Raw genomic sequence first — 11,412 nt, 5'->3', positions numbered from 1 at the left:
TCCAGCAAGCACAAACACTGAGTCACGTGGTACATGATGCTCGTGCCAGAAAACCCTGAGCTGTTGCACAGAGGATACAGTTGAACAATCACTCACAAGTCCAGTAAACTACTATTTACTGGGCATGTTAAAAGTACAGCGTATGTTATAATTAAACTTTCAATTACTTATTTGAATTCATAAGCATTTTTTTTATTATTATTTTGTTGTTATAACTAGGCTACACAGAGCTGTAGAGGACTATGCCTATTCATTAGGCCTTCATGGCACTGCAACAAACATCATCTGTTGGCAACAACACAGTGGTGAAAACAACAGACTAATCACCCAGTGTTTATCACCCAGCTCACAAGATATTTGCAGGCAGCCGTGTTGACATGCCGTAATCCCGCCGTTGATGGTCTGACTTTCTCTCCCACTGAATCGCTGACACATCACTAACGCACACACAGTTCTGTGACCCCCTCACTTTGCAACACAAATACCATTCAATCCACTCCTCTGCCACTCTCAACAGACCGCATTCAACTGAGCAGGGTCTCTAATCAGAGCTGACATCATAGAGATTAGCTTCTGCCCTCCGATTCCTGGTACAGGAACCTCAATGCAAACACACACACACACACGCACAAACACACACACACACACACACACACACACACACACACACAATGACAGAGCACAACGCTATCAATGGGAGCTTTGACCGCCCAGTCAGGCTGGGCCCTTGTTTCTCCTTCATTTGAATGATACATTGTATCGGAACAGAGGCTGGTTACTATTGATATAAGTGACACAGTTCCACAGGCTGGATGCAAAAACATTGAACCTGGACTTGGCTTGACTACTGGTAGCCAGCTTTCGTTGCCATAGAGACTAATAAAGCAAAGTGGAGCTCTGAATCATAGATGGGACATCAAGAGGGGGAGAAAGTGTGAAGCAAGAAGCTTGTGTTTCCTTAGCTCTGTTCTGAGGGACTGTGTGGCTGTGCTTACTGGAATACATTATACTAAAGTCACAGATAAGGTAAGATTTCCCTTAACTCTCTCTCTCTCTCCCTCTCTCTCCCTTTCTCTCTCTCTCTTCTCTTTTCCTTGCTCTTGTTTACTATAAGGGCTCTCATCCGTTCCATTTGTCCTTCTTAACATGTCTTGATCTTGCTTCATCTGTGTCCTTATATACCTGCCTGTGTACCTGCAATGTATGCATTTGTGATGATGTCTGAATGTGATGTAATAGATGAATTTGTGATGATGACTGACCTGGCTTCTGATTGGGGTTGATGAGCCCCACCAGTGTAAAAGTGTCCTCCCAATGTATGGTTAATGGCTCTACAGCCCCTCGGTGATGTGCGCCTAGGACTAATTACTCTGCAAACACAAAGAGTACATTGTTATTATGCCATTTAAATAGCCCCCTCAAAACATATTATGCTGTGTCGTCTCACTCATATGGTTTAATTTAAAGTACACAAGACAATTGTGGCTAGTGAGCTTGTGGCTAGTGAGATATCAGATCCCCTTGTGTGTGTTTCCAATCTACATAGCAATAAAGGCTTCATTATTTAAATGCAAGTGAACTGTGGTGAACTCAGACCCAGCACTGAGCACAGAAGATTTCCGTGATATTTCATGGTTATTTGCACCTTAAGAATCTTAATAATATCCATCTCAGGCATGGCATGCATTTTTGTTCCTGATAAGATACTAGAAGGCTTTGAAATATGTTGTCTGCAAATGATGTTCAGTTCCATCTTTCCTCATGGGTTCAGATTTAGATCAAGTTTCATAATATTTTAGTTGAATATATCAGAAGCTGAGTTACAAATGTAAGAGGCTACATCTCTTCTGTAGGCCAAGAATGTACATGTCTTTTTCACTTTAACTTCTCCAATGTATCAGTCATAACACCACAGAAACCAAAAGCCTACCTTCAAGCTGTACATATAAATAATTTGCTCACAAATTGACGTAACAACCATAGGATGAAATGAAACATAAAATGAAATTACATTAGTAGATGTGAATGCTGGTAGCACAGACTTGAGTGTAGAGGTGATAAAGCAGCAGTAGATTTGGCCTGAAACTAGAGAGTTGACTACCTACAAGGCAAATGCTGCACATGCTCAACACAATTGATGTGAAATCTAGAAACATGTCAAAAGAAGCAAGTGTGTGCAGAAGACTGTGTTTGTAGAGAGGTTTGTAAACAATTCTACCAATCAACTGGTACACTGGAAAAAGACTGAATTTAAACATTTTCATTTGTGATTAGATGTCACAGAGATGTATGTGCCTATGCATGTGGAACACCTGAAGCCTCTAAGTTACAGGCTACAGTATTTGCATTGGAGCAATACAGAGCTGTCAAAGCTATTTGCAAAGCTATGCTTCACTTGATCAATACAATGCAATTGTTTGTTGACATTTCAGTTGTTACACATTACTGAGCCTGGGAGACATTTTTGTTTACCCTCAGGGCTGTCAGAATGAAAAGCTATAGATTATGTGTTTACTATTATAAACTTTTAATATTACTATATCTTCTATACTTCTTAGTTTGGGCTTAGATATGATTTTCTTGCTCTATAAGCACTTAAATGCATGAAAGGTGTGCAACTTGCCATAAGAAAAGTATTCATCAATACATGACATACTGTATTACTAAACTAAGAGGCTATATGCATCTAACCCAGTCTCTTCCTTGGTCAAAGGAAGGAGTCAAATTTCATTATCTTGGACTGCGGGGGCCTTACAAGAATGCACTAACAAGCCATTTGAAGGACTGGTTACGGTGATGGTGTGACTTTGTACCACCCTACAGCATGCCGAGTGGCTTTCAAACACCAAAGTCGGTCTCATTATTATCTAATGAATCTGAATGTGATGAGCCAGCGCAACGCGCTGTTGCCAGGGGGATAGAGGGTCTGGTGTAGACAGACTGCATGTGCTACGTCTAGTATAGGCACACAGCTCCTTTGAAGCTAATTTTCTTAAGTGCCATTCACACAAAGCATGGCAAATAAATGAGGATGCCATGATACAGTGTTGCTGTGCACAGTTGGTTTGAGTGACTTGAGGTACTGTGGTAGATCACCAACAAAATGTTATGTAAATACTTTTATAATTAAATGAGATCCACCATGGGTGTACAGAGCACATAATTTGCATACACACCAACCATATGACATCATAGATAAGTATTAACCATGACATTTGAATTCAAACGAACCCTATCTGCTTCTGTGATATGGAAACGTTGAGGGAACACAGTTCCCAGTAGTCAGGCTTAAGACCTAGTTTGCGGGCTGCGCCAGAGGCCTGTTTGGCCCTGCTGCTCTGCCGTAGCCTCGGGCCTCTCGGCAGGGCCATTAGGGAGATTCCTCGTCTTGGTGTAGCAATGACAGGTGAAACGGAGCACAAAATCCCAGAGCCGGGAAAAGGCCCCTTTCCACACCACATCTCTCTCTCTCTTTCTCTCTACAATTTCCCTCCCCCCACTTGCGGTCTCTTTCTCACACTTCTCACACTCTTAAATGCCTCATACTACTACCTACCACATTCTGCAGTTATTTAAGGTTTAACCAAGTGCTTGGATATCCTTTCAGGTCACATGCAGGGCAGACGCCTCATTCTGTCTTTCGCTCTAGGAATTCTGTTCTATATCTGAGTGAAATCCAAGCGGTATCGTCATGAAACTAAAACAAAATCCAAGCCCCACAAAAAAGCTTAAGTGGGCAAAAATGGACTAACATTGCTGGTTTTCTATTGCCAAAGCCTCTTCCTCAAACTAAAGTTTGGATGTCTAGCATCCAAGTCAACAATGAATGACAGTAGGCCTAATGAGTGAATGCGTGGCGCCAGTGACACTTATGTATAAAACCCTAGACATTGCATGAGTGGAAATGAAACGGGATTCAGCTCTGTGTTCTGTCCCTCATGGTAAAAGCACAGAAGGCGCCATTGTCTCCCCCAACATTGCGTGATATGAGCCCTGGTTTATCATTTTCATGCCATTTGACCCTGACCTTTCCATTCTTTTGTCATTACATGTACCGTCAGACTGAGCAAAATCAATGTCCGTCACCCTTTGCGTGATCACAAGACATTACGTCCCCATGTTCTCTGATGACCGGCCTGTCACTTTGCATTTGGGGCATTGGCGCCAGTGCTGGTGATGAGAGCAGATCCACCTCATTAGCGCTGGCTTCCCTCAGTGTAAGTGATGCAAATAGCACGCCAGCCTGGCATTATGCTAACAGAGCGCAGCAGATATGAAATCCATACTTCATGCATTTTGCATGTGGGGGAAGCAATTAGTTTGTGGGCAGGGAAAGATGGGAAGAAAATACTACATGGTTGCAACATGGTTGCAAATGCTTTGTTGGTTAGTGAGTTAACCACAAGGGCTGGGGAAACAAATATGAATAACACATTTTTGGACAAACATGAAATTTAGATTTATTTTTTGGTCTGGAGGAGGGAAAAGCACGTGAGCAGTATCTGAACTAGGAAGAGACAGAAGCAGAGTGCGAGGTAAACATTAAATTGCTTGCTCAAAAAAAGTTTGATTCTATAAAGAGAAAGATACACACTTCTGCTCCATCACATGAAGATGGGGTCTGAGCACACCAGACACAATGAAAAGATAAAAAAAAATAGAAGGTTGAAGTTTGAAAAATAAATGGGTAGGTAGGTGTATGTTTGAACAAAAAAAACAAGGCCGAGGTTTAGGCTTGGCATGATGCCATGAAGTGGGAATAATAAAATAAAATAAAAAAATCTGACTATTGACCCAACATTTTATTTTGTAATAATGATAATCCATGTAGGTGTTATTTGCAGATGATCACTTGTTTGTTTGTTTTGTTTTTGTTTGTTTGGGTGGTGTTGTGTCCCCCTGCAGATGGGTGTGTGTGTGTGAGGGGGCAGGATGCTGACGCAGAGGTCCAGACAGGGGCCTCCCCCACTGGAACGGCTGGAGTCGGTCATGAGCCAGTTCTCAGACAGCCTGGACCAGTACGACCTGCCGGACGACACCGATGAGCTGGACCTTGGCTGCCATGCCGACCACTGTGATGGAAAACAGATGGGTCAGAAAGTCTCCACAAAAAAGCACACTCAGCCTACACGCATATACACACACTTCCTCAAGTAGATACACCCCACCCACCCATACACACACAACCTACACTATATACACACACACCCAACACATGCACATACCCATCCACTTCCCATCTCTTCTGACCGACGACCAACTCCTTTTTTTACGAATTCTTAGTCAAAATGGCTCATTGACCTGAAAGAGCAACTTTGCTGATTGCTATCCTTAAAACCTCACATATCAACACCTTGTATCAGCTGGACACTGCTAACCGCACTGGTTCTTGGGACGTCTACACCAGTGACGTGGAGGTTTGTGGAGTTGTACAGCAGTAGTGCAGTGTGAGAGCGCGGGGTTGTGGGATACTCCAGGAGAACGAGAAACATTTCTTTGAGCTTGGGCCCCTCAGAGTGTCCACCTCTGTTGCCCTACGTGGGTCACCCCCTCCAGCCCCATTACTGTGGTATTCCAAAGGTTACATGGTCAAAAATGATCAGCCTTGCAGCGGAGAAGCTGAAATTCCACTCTTATCAGCTGTTGCAACACTGGAAGGCACAGACGAACATTTGTTATTGAAACAGTTTTATAACAGACCCCTGCTCCTCTTTCTGATAAGTTGATTTGTTCACCGCTATGCTGCTTTTTTGGGGACTCCAATTGGGACTCCATTTTAACAACCTGTGCTATTTGTGTTGTGCTTCTTTTCCAGAGTCTGGGAGCATTCCTTTTCCCACCATATACAACTTGCTCCCCTTCAAGTCCATGGACAGCGCTGTGTTTGTGGAGGAGGTGCCTGTATTAGTGCGAGTGACGGAAGTGGAGCGCTTCACCTGTACAAGGGTGTGCTGTTCGTTCACCTCAACGCAGACAACATATTAGTGCTGTCAGCTTGTGGTCTTTTGATCCTTGTTCTGGGCACTCTGCATTATACAAATAGCACAGTAATACGTCATGTAGTATTTCTTTATTAGATAGACAGTAAAAAAAATAGTATACTTTTATTGTGGAGTCACAGTCTTTAACATGGGCGGATTATGAACTTTCAGGCCCCTGGGCTCAGATGTATTAAGGGCCCCCCATTTATTGTCGTATATGTGGGAGGGGGGGTTTGGTGGTCCTCCCCCAGAATTTTTTTCATTTGTTTGATGTGATTTCTTGTATTCTGGTGCATTTTGGGGATGGCCAATACTAAATTCAATCAGATTCATAGCCTACATCCTGATTTGTTGATATTGAGGCAATGATTCCATGCAAAGGCTTGGGCTTAAGAGCCCTCTGACCCCTTGGGCCCCTGAGCCTGGGCCCAGTAGGTCCGTGCAGTAATCCATCCCTGGTCTTTAAATCAGATTTAACCAATGATTTGGTCTGCAAAAATGTCTAACATGACTTCGAAGAGTTAAAAACCATATAAGAAGCTTAAACAACATAGATGCCTGAAAAGTCCACCCTTGACATAATTGGTTAATTAGAGATAATAATGTGATTGCCACACAGGTGTTGAACCCTAACCTGTACACCATTGAGCTGAGCCATGGAGAGTTCACGTGGAAAATCAAGCGGCGCTTCAAACACTTCCAGGCTCTCCACCAGGAGATGCTCAAGTTCAGGGCCCTGCTCAAGATCCCTCTGCCAAGCCGCATGTGAGTAGTGTTACCATATTCCAACAGATACAAGGAACCACACACACACACACACACACATAGACACAGATATATAGAGACACACACACACACACACACACACACACACACACACACACACACACACACACACACACACACACACAGTCATTCACTGTGCAGTGTAATATGTTCTCTAATCCATTATATCTTGTATAACACCTGCAAACATACACTTACATAAACTGACACACTCTCTCTCTCTCTCTCTCTCTCTCTCTCTCTCTCTCTCTCACACACACACACACACACACACACACACATTTTACTGTGCAGTGAAATACGAAATAGGTGTTCTGACCCATTGCATCTGGTATTGGTGAGTGTTTTCATGTTCCAGGTTAGTGTGCTCAATTTCCCACAGAGGTGACACCTTCGCTCCTTCCACGTCCAGCAGCCCAAATAGAAAATAGCTCGCAGCTCTTTCCCATTTAACTGCGCTGATTACAGAACATTGAGGGGCAAATGAAATCAGTGTGTGTTTCGCAGATGAGCTGAGCTGATATGACATCTGGCGCTCTGACTTGCGGCTGCTGCTGCTTCTTTTTTACCCAGACACGTGGTGAAACGGAGATCGTTCAAAGGCCACAAGCACTTCCAGGGAGGCCATATTCCCACACTGCCTCGGAGGCCCGATGCCCTGGTCAAAGAGGAGCAGCTCGTCAGCAGGAAGGTCAGTTTTTTTTTTTTCTGTGGATACTTCTTTCTTCTGATAGTGCTGTTCTGTCCTAACCTAGGCCTTAATGTGCTGTATTATCCATTATTCATTATCCATTGAGATTCAAACCAAAAAGGAGTTGTCTAAGTCAACAAGGAACTGGTTATGTATTGAAATGTCAGTTACCCATGCACTTCAAAACATTTCATTTTAGATGCAGCTAGAGGACTATCTGAGGAACATATTGAAAAGGTCTTTGTATCGGAATCATCCAGCAACAGTAAGTCATCTACCAGCTCATGAAATGACCACTGGGACTTCCTCTGATTCAAACTTACTTACTCACATGTTAGTTGCTAACTTGCTTGTGAATTGACAATGACTTGTGAAGTATATATATATATATATATATATATATATATATATATATATATATATATATATATCTTCCCATTTTTACCTGTCTTTCACAAGACTGAAATATCCTCCACTTGATTTTTGAACTTTTTTGTTTCGACAGTCATTCTTTCTTTTGAAAGATTTTTTGAAAAGACTTTTTGAAGCCTGTGTGCCCTGTGTGAGTCCATCATGCTGTGCCTCTGCTCGTTAGAGCAGCCCCCTCTCCACACCACAACCCCCCCCCCCCCCTCTCCACACCACAACCCCCCACCCCCCCCTCTCTCTCTCCACAGACCATCTCTCACTGCACATACTGTACATGCGCACTGCTAGACTCCTAATTATGCTTCATTTACTGAACTAATTGAAAACTACCTGGATCAAGGAAATGTTATACCATAGGCGGATATATATCTTGTAAAAGTTTAGAACAACGAATAAATGAAAGGAAAAGAATGAAAAGCCAAATGTTAACCTTATACATTTGGGGTATTTTGGAGGAAGTGTACCAACTCGTACTTTGGGACGGCTGCTAACTTGGGAGCTTTGACACAGATATCTATATTCAGTGTGTAAAAAAACTTGATTATTCAGCACATTTAAATCTATTCCCCCTTGAGCAGATTCGCAGGCATGATAACCTGATGATGCCTCACATTTGTGTTTGTTTTTCAGCTTGAATTCCTGGAAGTAAGTCAGATCTCATTTATCCAGGACCTGGGACCAAAGGGAATGTAAGAGCAAACCCAAAACAGTCATAATTATGTGAGACTCTGTTTCAAATGGAGGCCCTTTCACAATGGGCTTCGACCCCGTACTGTAGAGGGCCAGCCTTGAGAGATAGCATCAGAAGGAAAACAGTATTCCGTCAAGTCGTGCAAACTCTGTGCCTAGTTGTATGTTTGTCTTGACAAATTTCTAAGATCTCCACCCACGGAGTTTGATGTTTTGTTGTGTTTTTGTTTTACAAAAAAAAAAAAAAATGATACAGTGAAGGCCTGATATTGAAGAAGTCTGGGGGCAATACTTTTCCTGTGTGTTACTGGTGTGGCTCCAACAGCGTGTGTTATCGCTGGTCCAAAAGGTGAGAATATGCAGTGCTATGCTGCACCCAACCAACAGCTGGTTCCCCAGTCTTAGGGGTATGAAATAAAGCACAATACAGTATGATGCCAGTTTGTTCTAGGTGCAGCTCCAACAATGTATAAACTGCCCTTAGATATATTCACTAGCTTGTCTACTACAGTGCCTCTCACAAAGTTTATGGCAGCAATCTGTTTTTGTTGCACACTGTATCAATGTTTTGAATGCAATCAGAATATATTGCCCGCCCATCAAATGTCTTCTTACGCAAGTAAGAGTACAGTGCAAACAGTGTGTTGGGTGAAACACAGATAAACGTGCCTGTATGTTGTGGTGTGGTCTTTCATCTGACCTCTGACACAATGGCTGCTTGGAATGGGAACAGGTTTGAAACAGATAGGGGGAGGATAACACACGCTCGCACTGAAGTATTTTCATCTGCGGTGGGGCAATGTTTTTGTTTCTGTTTAATGCCCGGGTTAGCATTACACTTGCATAACTCTCACCGCTCGCAAGAAAGCAAACATCTCTGCTCCGACCCACGCAATTGAATTTCTCCCTCTGTCACTGGCCTCTCTGGGGCACGGGGGTCAAAGCTTCTCTTTTGTTGCCAATGTTTATTTGGTAATGACCTCTTGTTTTCCTGTCTTTCTCTCGCTCTCTTTCTTTCTCTCTCCATCTCTCTCTCCATCTCTCTCTCTCTCATGTGACGGCCGCTTCGCGTTTCAGATGGCTGGTGGTAAAAGACTCTTTTCTGCTCTACATGAGGCCTGAGGATGGCCAGGTGGGGACCGTGATCCTCTACGATAAGGGCTTCCACATCAAAATCGGCACCCGCGAGACCGGAGTCAGGCACGGAGTCACCATCGAGAATCTCTGCAGGCAGGTCCAAGAGAGCCCCCTTTCAGAACCATGTTCTGCCTTTCATTTCTTGCCATGTGGGCTGTGCTTATCTCTGCTGACAAATATATAAATGTGAAATGGTTCTTCATTTATAAAAGGTTTCTGGGGCTCTCGATGGAGTAAATCTTGTGTCACCTTAAACCGAATTTGAATATGTTGTATTTGCATTTGAATTGCTGCATTTGAGCAATTGTAGGCTATTGGAAAAACGAATTTGAATAGTATATGTTGAATTAATTAGATTGGAACTGAATCCCAGTCAACTTGAAATTGAATTTCACGTTTTGAAACTGAATTGTGAGAACTGAATGTGAAAGTTCAAAGAGCGTATTTTTCAGTCAGGATAATTTAACTATAAAAGCAAATGAGTTCAATTTCAAAATATTATATTCAATTTCAAGTTGACTGGGATTTTCCCAATACAATTGCTCAAATTCAGCAATTCAAATGCAAATACAACATATTCAAATTCGGTTTAAGGTGACACAAGTTTTACTCCATACTCTCTGTGATGTGGTCTATTTTATAGGGCGCTCACCATCAAGTGCTCCACGTACAGGCAGGCCCGTTGGTGGGGTCACTCCATCGACGAGTTCGCACAGAGGTACGGGCAGGACTTCCTCAGGGAGAACCGACATGGTTCCTTCGCCCCTGTCAGAGAGAACACTACAACACAGTGGTGAGTAGAGAGGCCTCACACCTACCACCATCATCATCATCATCATCATCACAATTATCTTCATCAATGTTCACCATATACCCACTATTTTTTAATTGCCATTGCTTTGTCCACAATTCTTTGCACACTGTCTAAATGTTCTATGAAAAATATGATCTCTCTTGTACCATTAAGGGATGTTTCCCCTACGCTGTGTATCAGTTGTTGAAAGCATCTGCTGGATGAACATCTAGTCACATAGTGTCTTTTTAGGCGGTCACATAAGATAATCTATCCTTACGTCCACTTGAACATGAGCACATTCAGGAAATATATCTCCATATATGATTTTTCTCTGGCTTACTGCATGTTTCTCCTGAAGGTTCGTCAATGCCGCTGGTTACTTTGATGCCATTGCGGATGCCCTAGAAGGTGCCAAAGAGGAGATCTTCATCACAGCCTGGTGGTAGGCCTCTGCTTAAACCCTCCGTCAGCCAGCGTTCCCATGAGAGGGACCGCCCTCATGCCCTAAATGGTTTTATTACAGCACCATTCATTCTGCCAAATTACAAAAGATAGGTCAAAATGTTCCTGCATGTGTGTTTTCATTTCGCAGGTTGAGTCCAGAAATCTTCCTGAAGAGGCCTGTTGTGGATGGAAACTCCTGGAGGTTAGACTGTGTCTTAAAACGCAAAGCGGTAAGTTTCTGCTCAAGTAGCATATTTTATTTCATTTTAATTCTATTTTTCAGAATCTCTACATGTACTGTACATTTGAACAGAGCAAATGTTTTCGAATGTGATTTTTTTTTTTTTTTTAAACATGTGGTGCTCTGTTTGTTAGCATGCACTTTGATGGCTGGGTCTTCTACAGTTGTTTCATAACTCCATTTGTCATGCCAGGAACAAGGGGTGAAAATCTGCGTT

The 11,412-nt window shown here is 42.7% G+C and overlaps 1 protein-coding gene across 1 annotated transcript in view; it reads left to right on the top strand.

Annotated features, from left to right (window-relative positions):
* Positions 1–4,932: 4,932 nt before the first annotated feature.
* Positions 4,933–11,412, top strand: part of LOC143099861 (phospholipase D1) — a gene marked incomplete at its 3' end in the record, with an annotated part of 23,980 nt that continues 17,500 nt past the window's right edge. The window contains 12 exon segments of the mRNA XM_076262773.1: positions 4,933–5,092; positions 5,816–5,946; positions 6,601–6,746; positions 7,341–7,458; positions 7,658–7,723; positions 8,518–8,576; positions 8,834–8,926; positions 9,655–9,807; positions 10,358–10,507; positions 10,869–10,952; positions 11,103–11,184; positions 11,389–11,412. The exon segment at positions 11,389–11,412 is cut by the window's right edge and continues 87 nt beyond it. Of these exon segments, the coding sequence (XP_076118888.1) occupies positions 4,933–5,092; positions 5,816–5,946; positions 6,601–6,746; positions 7,341–7,458; positions 7,658–7,723; positions 8,518–8,576; positions 8,834–8,926; positions 9,655–9,807; positions 10,358–10,507; positions 10,869–10,952; positions 11,103–11,184; positions 11,389–11,412 (1,266 nt within the window).

Source organism: Alosa pseudoharengus, unplaced genomic scaffold (assembly GCF_046254945.1).
Source record: "Alosa pseudoharengus isolate Yale_2024_CS ecotype anadromous, Long Island Sound unplaced genomic scaffold, YU_APseudo_1.1 YU_APseudo_1.1_scf_3, whole genome shotgun sequence".
Taxonomy (NCBI): Eukaryota; Metazoa; Chordata; class Actinopteri; order Clupeiformes; family Clupeidae; genus Alosa; species Alosa pseudoharengus.
Note: the sequence above shows the minus strand (reverse complement) of the source record. Positions and strands in the feature narration are given on the sequence as shown.